General features: G+C 50.3%; 1 protein-coding gene across 1 annotated transcript in view; it reads right to left on the bottom strand.

Moving 5' to 3' along the window:
* LOC113877605 (heparan sulfate glucosamine 3-O-sulfotransferase 3B1) overlaps positions 1 to 19,672 on the bottom strand; it is a 43,513-nt gene extending 23,841 nt beyond the window's left edge. Inside the window, exon 1 of the mRNA XM_027517844.1 lies at positions 18,718 to 19,672. Coding sequence (XP_027373645.1) covers positions 18,718 to 19,265 — 548 coding nt within the window. The 5' untranslated portion in view covers positions 19,266 to 19,672. The remainder of the gene's footprint in view (positions 1 to 18,717) is intronic.
* Positions 19,673 to 19,927: the final 255 nt, after the last annotated feature.

The following is a 19,927-nucleotide window of genomic DNA, read 5'->3' as shown; positions in this document are numbered from 1 at the left end:
AGCCATCCTGGGGAAAAAAACTCCACCACCCAACACCATCCCCCAAGCAGCTTACTCCCACCCTCCAAGCTGGGCCCCTCGGTGCAGCGTCTCTTCTGAATGATGAGGAAAACAACACAGCCAAAGGGGCAAGACTACTTTCTTGGTTTTGATTTTCAGAGAAAAGCACAGTTCACCAGGGCCGCTCCTAGTCAAATAACCAAAGACGTGGCTTCATGAGACGAAATGGTCAGGAATGTGGCATTCAGAAAGAGACAGAGTAACAAGTGTTCAGATTAGAAAGAAAGATTAGAAAGAAAGGAGAGAGTGAGGAGGGAGAGGATAAACACATAACACACAACTAGCATCCTTGGGGATGCTCCATGCACAGTCGTCTGCCCAGTGAGGGGGCAGCAGGTCCTGCCTGCACCTTCACAACAGGTGTGTGCTTGCAAAGCCACCTCATAATTACCAGGTTTGGCATTTTGGCGCTGGCAGCTGGGTCCGCGCAGATCCTAAGATTTCAGGAACCAGCCTCTGCAGGGCTGTTCCTGCCGCGGGTCTGTGAGCCGAGAAGTAGAATTTCTAATTACACGGCTTTGGGCTTTACCCTAATGACAGGCTCCATCCAGGCAGGCAAAAAGCACGCAACTAAGAGGATATAGGTCTTCGAGCTCATCCTGAGAGGCTCCTAACGCTTGCCTTTTTTTTTTCTGGATGGCATCTTCTCTGATCACCAGCAAAACAATTCCTGTTTCATACTATTCAGTGGCACCTTGTAAATACCTCTTCCAAGCTGAAATACTTGACAGAGAGGAAAAGAAAGATGCATGATAAACTGTATTAGTTGCCCCCTGGTTGTTAAAGGCTCGCTCACCAAAGACCTCAGTCCCCTTGATGCTGTTTTCCTCGCCTTCCTTTCTTTTCTGCTGGTCCTTCCCTCATCCACGACGCTTTTTCACACAAACCTCATTGCCTTTTCATGTGTGTTCCTTCTGCCAAGAAGACCTCCTTCCTTACTTGGTCTGCACACGAACTCCTATTCATCCATCAAACCCCCCACCAAAATCGTCCTCTCTGAAGCCTTTCCAGGGACGCTCCTTCCCCACTTAGATTTAATCAGTCCTCCTTCTGCAATATTTCTTTGCCTTGAGCATCCTTCTCTTTTTGCCTGCATTACACATGACTGTATTTAGCCACCTCACCCCCTGCCTTTGCTCGCACACTCTATACCCAATATCCACATCATAGGCTAAGCCCTGTCCCCGCCCTCATTTACAGAGACCCCAATGGGCACCACTTCACACTAAGAACAAGGCTAAGAACACAGACAGCTTCCTCTCTGCCCCTAACCTGCCCTCTTTCTTTGATCTCTGATCACAGTGGCTGCTCACAGGGGCCTGCTCTTGTGGGCAGGGACCTTAGATCCTTTCTCTTCCTTCAGGTCTCTTCCCACCATCACCCCTTTAAAAAGGCCTAAAATAGCCCTTTTCTCCCATCATCCTCTCCCCCACAACTCTCCATCCCCTCTCTCTGTTTTATGTCTCTTCATGGCTCCTAATCACCGCAGGGGATCTTCTATTTCTGGTAGTTTGCTTGCGTATCGGTCTCTCGCCCATCTCCCTAGTAAATAAAATGTAAGCGACAGGAGGGCAGGATCAATGCTGACAAAATAGGCAATCAATAATATTTGTGAGATCAATAAGTGGCTGCATCCACAGAGCCTGGCACAGAATAGCTGCTCAGTAAATTAATAAAATCAATCTGCAACTAAAAGGAAAAAAGCTTACATCTGTGGCCATTCTAACCCAGGGACACCACAAGTTAAGTGAAACCAACTGGATTTGTCCGCAATTCTCCGTCCCCATAGCTGGTTTTCAAACGACACAGGCCACAGGGTTTGTGCTGTTGTTCTTCGGTCGCCAAGTCATGTCTGACTCTCTGCAACCACGTCGACTGCAGCACTGCTGGCTCCCCTGTCCTTCACTATCTCCCGAAGCCTGCGCAAATTCATGTCCATCAACTCAGTGATGCCATCCAACCATCTCAGCCTCTGTTGCCCCTTCTCTTCCTGTCCTCAATCTTCCCCAGCATCAGGATCTTTTCCAGTGAGTCAGTTCTTTGCATCAGTGGGCCAAAGTATTGGAGCTTCAGCTTCAGCATCAGATTTGTGGAGATACCCCTAATGCTTACCACCCCTAGGTGGTCCTCTCGAGAGATTTCACTGAGGAGAAAGAAGCCAAAGGATTTTAGAGTTGAGACAGAACAGCCCCAAATCTAAATTAGAATGCAATCGACAAGCAACCAGCAGTCGGCAAATCCTTCAGGGAGGTCACGTGCTATAGATGAGTGGGACTGAACCCGAATGGTGCTGTCACCCGAGAATTATCTTTACCTGCTGCCCAGACCACAGCTGCCCACTAGCGCCGGGTCCACAGCTCCAGCATTTGGGACCTGCCTCCCATCTGCCACAACTAGGGGGTGAGCAACCATGGAGGATACACGCCTTAGGTGCCAAGCCCTGGCACTTCCCATCCCCAAATGCAGAGTCCCCCAAAGACACCATCTGGGGTAGGTCCTCAAAACAAATGCAAGCTTGAGTCTCGAGGAAACTGGGACTCATTCTCCCTCCTGCACAAATGCTCCTTTAACAGAACACACACACAAAAAAGCCACAGGCCTGTTCCCTACTTCTGTTTCCAGCTGGGACTGTAAGAAAACAACCCTAAAAATAACCACGAGTGACAGAACATCCCCCTGGAGGGGACGGATGGAGAGAGACGGGGCCGGTGCACAGGGTCCGACACTGGTCACATGTGCAGCCCCCTTACCCAGAGCCCCTGGCCAGACTCTCCTGGATCCACCCCTTGACCTCTGGCTCTGGTTCTTCTAAACTGAAATAGTCTCTGGATCAGGGAAATGCAATTCTAAGCCAGGCTTGACCAATAACTCCCATCACTTTTATAAGCCAACATGGGCCACTCCCAAGCTTAACTGAGTTCCTTCATGGTAAGTGGTGGGAATAGGACTGTATCACTCTGGGAACTCTGGAAACCAGGAGCCCAGAGTGCTCCTCTCGGATCTGCCCAGGTTCTGAGGCAATGGCCAGGGTTAGACCTACCCAGCAGGGCCAGGGAGCAGGGGCAACGTGGCATTCTCCCCTGGCTTTCTCTGCTTGCTCAGAATCTCACCCCAGAGGGATGACGGGGCTGCCCCCGCTGCAGAACCGGGGACCAGAGGAGGGGGCGGGCGGTCCTGCCTGTGGGCTGCCATCTGTTCCTTCCCCACATCTGCAGCCCAGTTGGGACTTGGGAAGAAGGGCTGTCTTTCCCCCACAGCCCTTTGGGACAGTCACCCAAGTCCCCAGAGACGAATGCTGGGTTCTGTCCCTGCTCCTGACCACCACGGAGACACAGACTCCTCCTGGAATTCCAAGAGCCTCGCACAAACCATCCAGTGGGGTTGCGTGTTGTCCACCCAGAAAACCATCCATATACATTTCTTGCTTTCTCTGCCTTGGAAAGACCACATCATTTCATTTTCCTTAAAAATACATTCATATGATTCATGCATAATTTGTAAAAAGTCTGAATTTCTTCAGTATGGGAGGCTCTGCTCACCCCAAAATCTCCCAGTGAGTTGAAGGCCTAGCTTCAAGATAACATTCTGCCTCTGAGCCGGCTTCCTGCACCCTCTCCCCATCCCCAACATGTCCATATCACTCAACCAGGCCTTGCTCTGGGCCTCTGGGCCTTTTCCACAGAGCGGCTCTACCCTGAATGCTTTCTGGGATAATCAGCCAGCAAACTCCTATGCATACATCAAAGCTCAACTCAACGGTGACCTCTCCTTTGGGCCCCCTTCTCTCCGCTCCTCTGGCATTTCTCATTTTGTCCTATATTATCTATCACTATGGCCCATTGCATAAGACTGTGAGCTCCCTGAAGTGACTGACAACAGTTTAACATCTAATTTTTCCAAGTACTTTCACACCACTTGGCCCATCGTTGTTCCAAACCGTCTGGAGGATGCAATCAAATCACGAGGGAAGTCCCATTAGGATGGCCACCCAGACACTCCGATCATGACTTGGCAGGAAGGCTGTGTCGTTACTGCCTGATGCTCACAGTCCCATGGAAAGAGAAGGTGGGTATTAAGTGTCCCGGTAAAAGATACGTAACTTTATAGGAAAGGAAGTGTGATAAGAGTGAAAAGCTAGTCAAGAATACACCATTGAGGACCCCACTATGGTGTGAAACTGTTCACCTCCAGACCGTGGGAAATGCCCTAGCCAGACTCCTCCCCCACCTCCAGGCGGGGTGGGGGGGCCATGCACACAGGCACTCGGATTTCACCCAAGACGAGGAGGGGTCCTTGCTAAGTGCATCAGGAGATAACAAGGTCATTGGAGCAAGCAGAGTGCATGAAGGGAAATGCAGATCCACCCTCCTGTAACTCAAGGTTTGCACCAACAGGGAAACGAATCCCCATCTCACTCCATAAAAGGTCCCACTCATCTCCCTTGCCAGCGACACCCAATCTGAAAGTTTCCTTCGTTTCCAGTGCTGGGACACCAAAGAAGACTTCTAAGTGTCCCCCCCTTGGCCCTGACACAAAGAAGGGAAAATGCATGTTAAGAAAAAAAGGCTATTGGCTTTGTTTGCGGCTCAAGGCTGCCAGTGTTTCCACCTGGCCCTGCGGTTACTTCTCAGGCTTCTGTGCGGGGAGAGCAGTCAGCCTGGGGTGATGATAACACAGATGGAGACCATGGGGGCGACCCTGGACCAGGCAGGGTGCAAAACAGCCTCGCCCCTTTGCCCAGAATCATCAGACATCCTGCTCTGTATAAATAGCACAGAGACGAGCCCTTACCTTTGAAAACAGACATCATAAGCTTCTTGGAAAGCTGAGCCGGCAATTAGCCCGCCGAGGGCACAGCGATGGAAGCTGGCGAAAGAAGCTGGTGGCCAGATCCGACTGTGAGACAATAAGGAACAGTGTGGACTGTGTTCAAGGGAGAGACAGATGCATGCCCCACCCCAGTTCACAGACCCAGCTGTTCTCCAGCTCCAGCCAGCTGCTGCCGTGAGGATGGCAAGCCCAAAACTGTCAGATCCCTCATCAAAAACAGAAAACTGGGGGTGGGAGGATAGACTGGGAGTTTGGAATTGATATGTACACACTGCTATATTTATTTTTCTAAAGGGAAGGGGTTTTGGGGGGGGCGTTGTTTTGGCTGTGCTGGGTCTTCATTGCTGTGTGTGGGCTTTCTCTAGTTGTGGTGAGCGGGGGCTACTCTATAATTGGGGTGCATGGGCTTCTCACTGCAGTGCCTTCTCTTGTTGCAGAGAATCAGTTCTAAGCACATGGGCTTAACCACCCTGCAGCATGTGGGATCTTCCTGGACCAGGGATTGAACCCATGTTCCCTGCATTAGCAGGTGGATTCTTAACCACTGGACCACCAGGGAAGTCCCACATTGCTATATTTAAAATAGATAACCAAAAGACCTAGTGTATATCACAGGGAACTCTGTTCAATACTGTGTAATAACCTAAATGGGAAAAGAATTTGGAAAAGAATAGATACATGTATAACTGAATCACTGTGTATACCTGAAACTAACACAGCATTGTTAATCAACTATGCTCCAATATAAAGTAAAAATTAAAAGAACAGAAAATCTGCATTTGTATGTGCAATCTCCAAATCTGTCAATATCGGCAATAAATTTGCATGTTTTTAAAACACTATAAATATTGCTGACAAAGGTCTGTATAGTCAAAGTTACGCTTTTTCCGGTAGTCATGTATGGATGTGAGAGTTGGACTATAAAGAAGGCTGAGTGCTGAAGAATTGATGCTTTTGAACTGCAGTTTAGAGAAGACTCTTGAGAGTTCCTTGGACAGCAAAGAGATCAAACCAGTCAATCCTAAAGGAAATCAGTCCTGAATACTCATTGGAAGGACTGATGCTGAAGCTGAAACTCCAATACTTTGGCCACCTGATGTGAAGAACTGACTCAATGGAAAAGACCTGATGCTGTGAAAGATTGACGACAAGAGGAGAAGGGGATGACAGAGGATGAGATGGTTGGATGGCATCACCGACTCAACAGGCATGAGTTTGAGTAAGTTCCAGGAGTTCGTGATGGACAGGGAAGCCCGGTGTACTGCAGTCCATGGGGTCACAAAGAGCTGGACATGACTGAGCAACTGAACTGAACTGATAAATATTCATTCAAGCATTTCATTTAAGTCCATCAACAGGTGAACCAATCAGTAGTGGTAAGAGGTAGGACAGTGGTCATCCCTGGTACAGGAACAGTGTCCAGAAGGGAGTATGGATATGGCCCTGGGGACTCTGGAACCACTATTACACAGGGATGTGGCTTGTGAAAATTCATCAGGGTGCACACTTAACAATCGGTACACTTTTTCGTAGGCATATGAATAAAAGTTACCAAAGAAATACATATATATGTATATATGCGTGTGCTAAGTTGCTTCAGTCATGTCCAATTCTTTGAGATCCCAGAGACTATAGCCCCCCAGCCTCCTCTCTCCATGGGGATCCTCCAGACAAGAATACTTGAGTGGGTGGTCATGCCCTCCTCCAGGGGATCTTCCCGACCCAGGGATCGATCCCATGTCTTCTGTGGCTCCTGCATTGGCAGGTGGATTCTTTACTACTAAAGCCACCTGGCAAGCCTAAGTATATATATGTATATATACACATATATATAGGTCAGATATACAGATAAAATTTATTTTCTTTAAATATTATTTTCTTCAAATAATACGGAAAAGAGTACACTTCCTGGAAACAATGGAGGGCCGTTTTGGATAAAGTATACAGGAATCAAGGCCACGCAGAGAGGTAGCTGAAACAGCAGAATTCCTTCAGGTGCTTCAACTTCTATACAGTTTCTCCCAGTGTTGGGGTCGGGGTGAGATGTGTTGACAGGTGCTCGCAGGCAGAGGATGTCATTCAGAAGGATCGATGCACATGGTGGTTCTGGCATGGGTCAGGGGTGGTGACAGCAGGGCTAATGACCTGAAGAGTAAGGTCCGAGTTCTTGGTGGAGGGTAGGAACTCCATGGGCCAGGGCTGCTCAGGGGGAAGACCTTCTCCTGCCAGCTACTGGGGATGATACACAACAGGGAGTGTACAGAGCGGGGGCAAGGGCGGTTAGGTGTCAGATGATGAGGTAGCAGAAGATCGCAGAGGGTTTCAGTGTCATGAGAACTAAGAACCTGAGTGTCCTGCTCGTGGTGGGCAGCTTCCGGGAACAGGTGAGAGAAAGAGATGGGCTGGCGAATGGGGATATGGAGGGGGGCTGAGGTCAGAAAAGGAGCATCAGAGATACAGATCTTATCTCGGAAGGGCATGGGGGATGACGCCAGAGGCTGGGGTCAGTGTAGGGGTGACATGCATGAAAACCACCAGCACCCATGTAAATGTCTTTGCAACAGAGACAAGGCTGAGACTGAGCATAAATTGGGGCAGAAAAAGAGGAAAAAAATATAATCCTGGGGACACTTTAATATAGAAAAGCCTGTGTTTGGGGTGGGGTGGGTAGAAAGAAACAACAAAGGACAGGGCTTAATCTGCTCCAGAAGGAATGTCCTGTTGCATTTCAGCCCGGGAGAGAAGCTCCTAGTTGTGGAGTTTGAAGGGCCCTCAGGAAGGCCTTGAGTTCAAGGGGCTGAGCCACCTACAGACACAGGTGGATGGCAGTGGTCATCTCTGTGAGTGCCCCTTTCCTCCTCTGCAGACTAGGGGAACTCACACAAGAAACAGGCTGCTAAGATGAAACAGGCTCCAGCCGCTGGCTGGCACACAGCATGCCTGGCTTGCTAAAGAGGAGCTGTTTTCTATCCCTACTGTGTCACCTAGTAACTGACATCCCCTCTCCTTCCTTCTTCTCAGCTTTCTCTGGAACATCCCCAGAAAAGTGAAATACAAAATCACATTTCTTAATTTTCACTATTTTATTGCACACTCCTTTGTCTCCTTCCAATGGTTTTTAGATGTATTAATGGTTTTTGTCCTGAACTTGCTCTGACACCTCTTTGAATCTGTAGATTTTAGTTCACTGATGAACACAGGCCCCTCAAGGACAAGCTCATGTCTCTTGATCTTCCCTGGGACTTCAAGTGCTGCCTAGGAGAACCCTTGATAAAAGGAAGTGCTCAAACAGGGCATTTTAAGGGCACTGATACAGTTCTGCTGTTGTTCAGTCACTAAGTCCTGTCCGACTCTTTGCGACCCCATGGATTGCACCACACCAGGGCTTCCCTGTCCTTCACTATCTCCCGGAGTTTGCTCAAACTCATGTCCATTGATGCTGTTGTGTATGACACACTAAAGATGGATAATTGTCATTATATACTTGTCAAAACCCATAAAATGTGTAACATCAGATGTGAATCCTGATGCAAACTAAGGATTTTGGACGATGGTGGTTCATCAGTGGGAAAAAAAGTGCAACTCTGGGGCTGCAGGTTGATGGTGGGTGTGTGGTACTTGTGAGAGGCAGGGTGTATACAGTGTTTTCACTCAATTTCGCTGTGAATATAAAACTGCTCTAAAAAATAAAGACTATGTATATGTTTTTAAAAGGAAATACTCAATCAGGACTTCCCTGGTGGTCCAACAGTTAAGTCCACACTTGCACAGCAGGGGGCATGGGTTCAATCCCTAGTCAGGGAACTAAGATCTCACATGCCACACAGTATGGCAAATAAACAAATAAATAAATGCAAGCTCTCTCTCTATATATATAAAGTAAGCGCAGTGGCTCAGTGGTAAAGAATCCGTCTGCTAATGCAGGAAATGAGGCTGGAGCCGCAGGTTCAATCTGGAATATCATCTGGAATAGGAAATAGGAACCCACTCCAGGATTCTTGCCTAAGAAATGCCTTGGGCAGAGGAGCCTAGTTGGCTACAGTCTATGGGGTCGAAAAGAGTCAGACACAAGTTAGCAACTAAACAACAACAACGAAGTAAGTGTTTGCTGGGTAAGCTTTTTTTTAAGGTACACATAATTTATAAGAATGTATTATTCATTGACTAGCAATGTAGTGCATGCTCATTCATGTCCGACTCTTTTTGACCCTGTGGACTGTAAGCCCACCTGGCTCCTCTGTCCATGTAATTTTCCAGGCAAGAATACTGGAGTGGATTGCCATTTCCTTTTCCAGGGAAATGAGCTTCTCTAGTGGCTCAGGGAGTAAAGCGTCTGCCTGCAGTGCAGGTAGACCTGGGTTCAGTCCCTGGGTCAGGAAGACCCTCTGGAGGAGGAAATGGCAGCCCACTCCAGTACCTTTGCCCGGAAAATCCCATGGACCAAGAGCCGGGTAGGCTATAGTCCATGGGGTTGCAAAGAGTCAGACACAACTGAGTGACTTCACTTTTTACTTTCCCTTTCCAGGGGATCTTTCCAACCCAGGGATCAAACCCGCATCTCTTGTGTCTCCTGCATTAGCAGGCAGATTCTTTACCACAAGTTCCACCTGGGAAGCCCTCATTGACGATAGAAAAAGACTTAAAAGGGTCACCTTTCCCTTCTTCCAATCAGCATTTCAAGTCCATGACAATGTGAGGAGAGTTCCTTCCCTTGCTCTCCTACCCCAGATCACACACACATACTTGGGCATCTATAAATGCTCTTTGCTGGGACAGGATGTTTATTTCTTTGTGGATCTGTGTTAACTGCAGCACCAGCACACGCTAAGTGCCTGGAGAATGAAACAGTCAGAGGAAGGACCAGCATTCGAGTGGAATGGCTGGGCATGCTGAGCCAGGGTGCATTTCCAGTCAGAAGGGGAGGGTTTCCAGCCAGAAGGAGGAGGACTAGTAGGGAGAGACCTTTTAGCTGGGGATGAGGGAGATGCACCTGGAGTGATCTGGAGGTTACCTTTCTCTGTCAGCTGGGTGTGTGGTCTCCCTCAGGGAGATTACTTTAATGCGCACGTGGGCGAAGTCCTGTGTTCCTTCAGCATCTCCTGTGGCAGTAAGCAATGTCCTAAATGAGTCCCTGCACTTTTAGGACAGGTCATCTCCTGCACCGCTGAATAAACTTTCAGGACAAAGCTGTGTGTGCTCAGTGTCTGTGTCTGACTCTTTGCGACCTCATGGGGTGTAGCCCACTAGCTCCTCTGTCCATGAAATCTTCCAGGCAAGAATACTGGAGTAGGTTGTCATTTCCTTTTCCAAGGGAACTTCCTGACCCGTATCTCTTACATCTCCTGCATTGGCAGACGGATTTTTTACCAACTGCATGCCACGTGAGAAAGCCAAGGCTGCCCTCATCCAAACCCACAGCAGAATTCTCAGCGCCACCGTGTAAAGCTCATCCCAAGAGAAGCTCAGATTCTGCCTGAAAAAGGTCAGCTTATTAGTGCGGGCCCCCTGGCCCCCGCTCTCCAGATGCCCGCCAGTGTGGCTGGAGGAGCAGAAAGGCAGCTTCCAGGCTGCCGGTGAAGACATTCCTTCCCCTTAGAGGCAGGGGCAGCTGCAGGCTGAGGGCAAGGGGCAAAGAGACCAAGGGCGCCCGGGACAGCGTGTCCCTGAGGACCCCAAGAGCGCCGTGGGGATGGGCTGGGGAGGACGGGCCCTGACCTCAGGCCAGCAGAGACCCACGATTGGTAAGGGGGCTGAGAATTACTGGGTTTTCCTTGCCCTCCTCTCCTGTCCTTTGGAGTCTTCTCCATCTCTTCATCCTGTCACTTAAAGGGTCACATTATAGGAATGAACCTATTTTTGGTTTTCTATTTGCTGAACTGCATTTTAAATATCCCTTATAGAAGTCAATGAACTGAGAATTACATATTTCATCCCCAGTCCACCCCATCCCACCCCCAAAAGAGAAAGGTGAGGAGTGGTGGTGAGAAGAAAGCAAAGAACCATGCAGGTTGAAAATGGTCCCACTCTCTTCCCCACCCACAGTAAGGCCCGAAAAAGACAAAGCTTCCACACCCAGATCTACAGAATTCATTCATTCAGACGCACGTCCGACACCGCGGACAATGGAAAGGCAGACTCAGACTCCGGCGTCCTCACTGCTCCACCCAACAGAGGCAAACGTTCAAAGAGACACAGATCAGCAGAAAAGCCCAGTTGGTAAAGCGGCTCACAGCATCCGCGAAGCTCGCGGGAAGGATGCGCAGCAGCTAGAAGCCCGGCCCCGCCGCGGGCGGGCCCGCCCCACTCTGGGCGGGGCCACCCCTAAGACGGGCTACCATTGGCCTCCCGGCTCCTGCTCGGGCCAATCAGCGTGGGGCCAGGCCCGCCGGCACCACCCACTGCGAGCGCGGGATGCTTGACCCAGCTGCGCCCAACAGGTGAAGCCCGAGCGCGGCGTGTCGGCTGGTCACGTGGCCGCGGCAGGCGACCCGCTGGGCCGAGGGGCAGCCGGGCCGCGGGCCCCGCCCCCGACACGAGGCGGCGCCGCCATCTGCTTCCTCCGACCAGATGCGGGGGTCCCACGCGACCCAGGGGCCGTGCGCTCTAGTACCCGAGGCCAGCCGGCCAAGGAGCCGCGTTTCGCGCCCTTGACTGCACCTCGCCCACCCCCTCTAGATCCGGGGGCTCCGCGCAAACACCCCTATGGCTGCCAGAGAGCACACACGTGGCCTGTCGGGCCTGCTGGGACTTGTTGGCCACTTCTGTCACCGGACCCTCCCTCCCGCCCCCATTCCTTAAGTCGAGTGTGCGTGAAAAATCTTATCTTCCCAGTGTATATGTACCTTTTTTCCTTCCACTCTCCATTTGTTGCCCCAAGCTTCATGTTGCCTAGAACTATCTTTCCAAGTTTTGTGAGTTTCTAAGCGACTATAATCTTGTTAAGTATTGTGTGGCAAAGATCTGGGGGGGGGGGGGGGGGGGGGGGAGAACAACAGGAATTCTGGATCATGTGCCCCTAAGTTGCTTGATGAACGCATATGGCATCATTCATATCTACTCAAAGGGTAGTTTAAAAGAAGTGACCCCTTGGCAATAAATAGTCTAGCTTGGGCTGAAATGCAGTGTACAAAAATTAGAGCCTTAACACATTTGCCATAGTTAGGACAAAAATATTTTTGTGCCAAGAGTTTATCTGTTCTGTTAACAACTTAAAGTCACAGCAAATTCTTGTCCACACACACACACACATACACACAGACACACTTTTAAAATGCAACAGAAGATATAAATGCCTTGCTGGCAGTACTCTTTATGCAAGTTCTCTCTCCAGACCTGGACTCATAATTTTTAAAAGCAGCTCTCTTTGGGAGGCAATAAAGTGCACTTCAGCTTTGCGATTTAAATATGCTTCATACTTGACACAGTGAAGCACAATTTTTTAATACCCCAGTAAACTTAGGCTACTTTTAGTATTTTTCAAGTCACAAAACAGGTATTTAAGGGAAGAATTTCAGATATAAAGGAAACCAGTATCACTCTTATCGCCATACTGAGAAAATTAATGGGGGATTTTATTAGCATTAGATGTATTTTCACAGTCTTTTGGCTGGAATGAAAATTATTTATTAACATATCAGTAAGCTGGTAATTGCTCCTCACATCCTAAACTTTTCCCCAAATCTAAAATCTGAAAGAAAAAGCAACATACGCTAATATTAGTTTTATTTGATGTTAGTTTTATTTTGGTATAGTTTGAGGAGAATAGGCGAGTTCTAACAAGGTCATCTTTTAAATATATATATATATATATATATATATATATATATATATATTTTAAAGTTTTAAGTTCTATTCCCAAAGAGTTTTCAAAGATATCAGTATCTTATTTCTTTTTGGTCATGGTAATGTTTTCATTTGAGGTAGGCAGCATATTGTATTCATTACCCTTGAAAATATGCCACATACTTGGGGAATTCATTTTGCTGGGATGCCTGACTATCCCAACAGCTTAGCACTGAAATTTCCCTTACTCTCTGGAATCACTGATTGTTAAAAGAGAGAAGTAAGTAGCACCCTATTTGGGAACTAAGTCTATTCACAGCAAAAGAAGTGCTCATTATGCTGTGCCTTGAGACTGGACATTTTGTGTTTCTGTCAATCAACTTAATTTCCATGTTCATAGAATTGAGAGCATAAAGTATTCAAAAACTACTGATATAGAAAGCCATGGGCAGGCAGCCCTGGTCATGTATTTCAGTCGTGAAGCTTCAAATAAATGCTTTTTTTTTTTTAATTCTTGGTGTGCTTTTAATTCTAAATAATTTTGGTGATTCAAAGAGTCATCTCATATAATCAGAAAACCTTATGTCCTACAACATTTTCAACAAAACAGTATATCAGCATATATATCTGGAGTGAGGTTTTTGTGACATATTGATTTTTCAAACTATCAAAAGTTTTTCGTCAGACAAAACATAACAACAGCAAAGCAGGAAAAAAAAACCCAGAAGCTTGTGATGGGTTACTTTAAAAAATATCTAGCAATAAATATAACTTTAGCTGGGAAAAATATCTTTTATAATATAAAATATATTTATATTATAAAAGATAAATATTTATAAATAGTCTACATTAAGTTGAAAAATTTCAATAATCTGGCTCCATTAAAAAAGCAAAATCTAGTTAGTAGCTTAGTCAAATTGCAGTATTCTATTTTGATACATATTTTTAATAATGTGGGTTGCAACCTGATTTTTTAGAGACGAGTTCAATAATAGCGTATCATTTGGAAAATAATAAGTGTAATTTAATTCATGAACTTCAGCATTTTATTTACCTAAAACAAATAGGTTGCTATTTAATATTGACTATTTTATTAACTCAGAGCATCTGGGAAAACACTTATGATTAGGTTAATTTATGTTATATTTTCCCCTCAACTTGTAAAAGATTAATCAACCATTTTATGGTCTAATTTAGGTGCCTAATTGAAAACAGAATCCAACACATGCTACACTGTCTTGCTAATAAATCTTGACAGCTTTGTAACAAGATGGTTTGTATTTCAAATTGTTGCATATAAATGTAGATTTTTGATCTTCACTCAGCAGCTTGAAGTGAGCTGCATATTTGATTTAAATTGGAATGAAAAAACACAGTTACTTCAAAAAGATTATCCCCAATCAGGTCTTATCTTAAAGTTCGCTTAGGGAAGACAGAAACAGTCTTTGCCACCAAGTTTCTGAAAACAGACTAGATAAAGAGGGGAGAAATTAGTTTTCTCAGCATTTGTTAAATTTAAAATGTAGGGAAAGTTGCTATTTTCAGGTATAAGCTTTCCAGACAGAGATTTCTGAAGTTACTGGGTTTTAGATTCTAATACTAAAGCACTCTACTCAAAATGGTAATGGTCTTCTGGCTAAGAAGTCCACATTTTCAGTCTTGATTTGAAGCACTGCACATTTTTAAATGAATAAATTCATTCCAGGAGTTTCTGGAACATCTCCTTTAACCCTGTGTTCTCCCACGTCTCCCAGCCTTAAAAGAGGACAAATGGAGGAGAATAAACTTTCTCTCAGTGGGGACACTTGCCATGTTTACTCCGTCTTTATGTTTGGGGATATTTGTGTCATGTTAGTGACTCCATTGATTCTCACTGTCTGGTGCAGGCAGAGAAAGGAAACTGCCGCGGTGATGTAATTACCCTCACTTGGTTATAAACCAACTTTGGATGTCCTTACTGTTACTATCCTGTTCTGGAGCTGGTCTTCTTTTACGCTGAATGACAAAGTGAGCAACCCTCGTTGAGGTCACTGGAGGTACAAAAGAAAACTCAAACCCTTTAAAAAAAAAACAACTCAGCAACTCAGTTATGAATTCATCATATATGACCAATATCACGTTTTGTCACTTAAGCAAGGGAGAATGGCACAGTGACCTCTGGAGCAGGACTCCCTGGGTTGGTGTTATCAGCTTTGCCACTTTCTAGCTGTGAGACCTCAGGCCAGTGTCTTAACCTCTCTGTGCCTGTGTTTCCTCATCTGCAAAAGTACAGGCTTCCCAAGATCATGATGAGGATTAAATTTGCTAATCCTGTAAAACCTGAAACAGTTCCTGGCACATAGGGAAAACATTCAGTAAGTGTTAGCTGCCAACCTTACTAAACTACACACACTGCACTTTTTTTTTTGTGGCCACAGCATTAAAATGTCAGTTTAGTTTTTATAGCCAAACATGGAAAGAACAGTCAAGGTGGAAAGTCTAAGGAATATTTCCATATATTAAAAAAAAAAATAGTTACACCATATTTGGCTAACTTAAATCCCAAACTGAGGTCATTCAAATTTGTGACAATCTACGAAACCTAAACCAAATCAAAAAGAGAAACTTATTAAAGAATATATACTTAATTTTGGGCTTCCCTGGTGGCTCAGATGATAAAGAATCTGCCTGCAATACAGGAGACCTGGGTTCCATCTCTGGATCAGGAAGATTCCCTGGAGAAGGAAATAGCTACCGACTCCAGTATTCTTGCCTGGGAAAACCCATGGACAGAGGAGCCTGGAGGGTTACAGTGCATGGGGTTGCAAAGAGCCAGACAGGACTGACTGACTGTTCACAGTTTAAATCAATGTTGAAAGCCTAAATGTACTGGGTGGGTGTTTCTCCATCTTGGCAAGTGTGAGGTTCTCTTGAACCACCTGTCTCTGTTTTTCAAACACTATCACCCCCTGCAACAGAAGGTAAGGGCCAGTTTCAAGAGAAGTCCTGATAAGCCCCTCCGGTGGGATCCTCATAAGTACCTGCTAAATTTGGGAGGCCAGATTCAAGAGTAAGCTGAGTGATGAACTGGAAAAGTAAACCCAGAAGAGTTTGCATCCCCGACTAAAACAGACTCTTAGGTTGAAGGGCAGCAGTGAAGAAAGCGGTGACTGAGCACGCAGGCAGGAAAGAGGAGGCAAACTTCCCGACTTCTGGCGGAAGGCAGGTCAGCACCGCATCGCCACCATTGTGGGCTCCATCCCACCAGGATGCCGCCCGATGGTGTCTCGTTTTGCCACGTCAAAGGAACTACTATCAACTTGGGAGCCTTCAAGCAAATCTGCCCAGGCCTTGGGTTACCGGTTAGGCCCGCACCCGGGCTGTGTAGCAGTCCCTGAAACATAAGTTTCCCTCAGCCGCTCCCTCAGACACAGGCAGAATCTCCTTCTTCAACCCATGACCAATGCTGACCCTTGGATTCAACCATCCATTCTTGCCTTTCGAATGTCTTCCCTGTTTCCTATTTTCCAGCTTTGAGGATTTGTTTTAACTACTTGCTTCTGAACTGCAACGCCGGCTAATTATTATTTATACTCTTCTCCAATCCAGTGTCTGATGGCACAGACGGAGCCGAGCAGAGCTCCTCTAGCGAGCAGCAGACTGGGGCCCGCGGACAGAACTCCGCGGGGCGGGGGAAGAAGGGAGCTTGCTTCCTGGACACAGGATTTTAGGAAAAGCCTTCTGGGTTAGGCTTCTTCTCCCGGTGTGGTCTGTTTTTCAAGTTAAAACGGCCGCCTTCAAAATAATTAAGTCCACACATTTGCCCAGACATTCAGAATATTCCAAGTTAATTTAAAAGTTGTAAGTAAGCAGATGGCATTGAAAAGATTCCTTAATCCACTAACCCTGCGGCCACGCACCGCGCGGATCGAGGCAGCCCCGGAACCCAGCTTTGGGGGAGAGCTGCGACGTTTACAGTTCGCTCCTCCCGCCGCGCTCCGCGGGGTCATCGCCGCGGGCGCTGGGCCTCCGGGCCGGACAGTCCGCCCCATCAGTGTAGCCAGGTGACTGCCGGGGGATAAGGCACTTCCCGCCCTCCCCCTCTACCCCCTCCAGCCCCGAGGCCCGGCCAAGCCCCCGCGCCCCCCAAGCCCAGCCGCCCCGGGGGCCACGATGATAGCGGCTGCAGGCGCGCGGCCAGCCTTTCCAGGGCGACTTCGTTCTTTATTCAGCATTTTGAGTCAATCAAAAGGAACGTGGCAGGTGGAGGGCGGCCGCCCAGGAGCCTGCGCGAGTCTTCCTGTGGGGATTTCCACTGCCTGCCCAGGTGCTGCTGGAACCGCCCGACATTAAGGATTCAGTTCTTTTCCTGTCAGTTCCTCCCAGTCCGGCCCCCCGGCGCGTCTCATCTCCGAAAACGCCGGACTGCCTCCGGCCTACGAAGGGTTCTACCTGGAGGGCGCTAGTAACCAGCCTGCCTGTCCCAGCCCCCGGAATCGTTATCCCCCGAGGAGGAGGTGCAGTGGTGGCTGGAATAATGACAACAATACAGTCGATGACAATAGCCGGCAATTAGCGCGGCCCCCATCTGCCAGCCAGGCACCGCACGCGCCGGCGCAGTCGCTCCTTCGCGCGCCGCCCGGAGCGCAGGTGAGGGCGCCGAGGACCCCCGCTAGCTGCCGGGGTCGGGACGAGCATCCAGGCGCCGGGCTCCAGAGCCACCATTCGCAACAACCAGTGTCCAGGGCCTGAGGACGGTGGGAAGGGTGACTGTCAGGCCTGGCTAAACCTCGAGACTTGGGCAACTCCTGACAATAATAAACGTTAGGACAAAAGGGAGGGGGAGGGCGAGTTCGGGGAGAGAGCGGTTTTAATCCGCTCGGCCAGCCCCCTTTTATCTTTCGAGCTCTCCCGGTCCCCAAAGAGGGGATGGGGGCAGGGATGGGGTTTGGTTTGACTCTCTTCTTTTGTTTTCCGAAATCCCCAGCCTCTTGCAGGCTGATTGGACCTGGAGGGGTGCTGGCGAGTCGAGGGAGTTATGTTTGTGGGGGTCGGAGGCAGTGACCGGGGAGAAGGGCCGGACCCCTGGTTGGCGACGAGACTTCCCGAGACCGGAGTCTGGATCCCTTGCTCACCCCCGCCTCACCGGAAACTCAACCAACCCAACATCTCACCCCCAAAGGCTGCGGGAGGCCTTGGTAAGAGGTCGCGATTATGACCCCCGTGGGGTGGGTGGCAATGTCCCTTTGGAGCCGCACCCATAACCCGACCCGAGAACCGAGTTTACGGAAGCCCACGCAACCCACATTTCTCAAATCCATGCACCCATAATATTCTTTGCACCCCGGCGCTTCAAGGGCCCGCGGAGACACGCGTCCCGGCCCCGGGTCTCTCAGCGTCCGGGCCTGGGAAGCGGAAACCGGTGGGCCGTGCTCCGGGCGCCTGGAAGCCTTCAAAGCTGCGCGCCTCCCGCCGGCTGCAGTGCGCGCCTTTGCCCGACAGGGACCAGCACCGCTCCACGCGCCGCGCGCCTGCCCGCTCGCCCTCCGGAGCCCAGGCTGCCGGGCCGCGAGCGGCCTGACCCCCTTCGGAAAGTGAACGGACTCCCTGCGGCCTCCGCAGCACGGTGTAGCTCCCACCCTATCCCCATCCAGACAGCAGAAGCTGCTCTAGAAGTTGGTCTGGGGCGGAGACCGTCCCAAATCCGAGAGGAAAAATAAAACACGAGATTCGTTTGAGAGGCGGCCGCAGTTAGAGGGTTGCGCGCTTTTCTGAGCACCTTCCCAGTCGCTGGCCTCTTTCCTTGAGGAAAGATCGCAGGGCTAATCCCTAGGCACCGTGGGCCGCTGAGCCTGGAGAAGTGTCTCCAGACTGGGGCGAGAGCGGAGCCCAGCGCACCCCGTAAGGCGCTGCGGGCCAGCACCGCGCGGTCGTCGCTCGGTTCCCCTTCCCGCCCGGGTGGTCCGAAGTTGTACCCCTGTCAGCTCTCCGGTGTACATGCCACGCCTGCGTCCTCTCCCCGTCAGGATCGCGGCTGGAGCCCCTGGCCCTGCCCGGGACACTCACCGGTACCAGGCGAGGCCCTTGTCGTAGCTGCGGTCGAAGAAGTGGGGCTCCGCGCCCACGGCGCGCACGTCGGGGTGCACGCGCAGGAACTCCAGCAGCGCTCGCGTGCCGCCCTTCTTCACGCCGATGATGATGGCCTGCGGCAGCTGCTTGCTCCCGGACCCGCTGAAGAAGCTAGAGATGGGGCTGGGGGAGTCCGGCGTCTCGGGGCTCTGCTCCTCCTGGCTCGCGGCGCCTTCGGCCATCTCTTCGCCCGCAGCCGACTGGGTGGCTGGCGAAGCCGGGAACGGCAGCCTCGGGGGAGACCCGTCGGGACCCGGGGCCGGCGGGGCGTGGGCGGCGCGGGACCCGGAGCCCAGAAGCAGCAGCCCGGGCGCGGCGGCGCAGGAGCCGGCGCACGAGTAGACGAGCAAGTAGAGCCAGACGCAGAGCATGGCGAACAGCAGCGCGAGCCTCCTCCTCACCGGCGGCAGGGGCGGCGGCGGCTGCGGCAGGAGCCGGCCGGGGACATCGAGGCAGGACCGGCCGCCGCTCAGGCGCTGCCCCATGCGCTGCCCGCGCGCGCGGCGAGAGGCATGGCTCAGCACATGGCGCAGGGCCCGCCGGAGCAGGGAGCGCGGCGAGAGTTCCCTGGACGCCGGGCGGTTCGGCTTATTGGCCCCGCGCGTCCGCGGTCGCCGCTGTTGCTCTGCCCCAGGTGGCGGCGGCAGCTGCACTGCCGGCGGCTTTTGACATGTTGCCGGGAGGAGCCACAACTGGAACGAAGGTCGGGTGGTGGCAACTGCCGGCCTGGGACTGCGACGCCGCGCTCGGGGCCGGCAGAGCTCCGCACTCCGGCGTTTCGACCCCTCTGGACTGTGTGCGCCGCACAGCCGCTCGCCGGGGCTGCCTCCTCACAGTCGCGTGAACCGAGCTCTGAGCGCAGCCCCGGCGCTTCCCCCGCGGAGGCTGCGAAGGAGGACTGCGCAGGAAGAGCGCCGGAGACCGAGGCAGAGTGGGCGGGCCCGGCCACCGGGAGTGATGGGTCACTCCACCTACCAGAAACCCGGAGCGCCATGCAAATCCCGCCGCTTCGCTGAGGGCTCGGCAGCCAACCAGCTCCCGGAACATGGGGGTGTGGAAAGGCTCTGGGGGCGGTGGAGAGCAATCGGGGGCTGCTGTTGGCTGAGAGACAAGGGGCGGGCCTGGAGGGGCGGAACCAGGGGCTGGT

Source organism: Bos indicus x Bos taurus, chromosome 19 (assembly GCF_003369695.1).
Source record: "Bos indicus x Bos taurus breed Angus x Brahman F1 hybrid chromosome 19, Bos_hybrid_MaternalHap_v2.0, whole genome shotgun sequence".
Classification (NCBI taxonomy): domain Eukaryota; kingdom Metazoa; phylum Chordata; class Mammalia; order Artiodactyla; family Bovidae; genus Bos; species Bos indicus x Bos taurus.
This window is presented reverse-complemented; position numbering and strand designations above follow the sequence as displayed.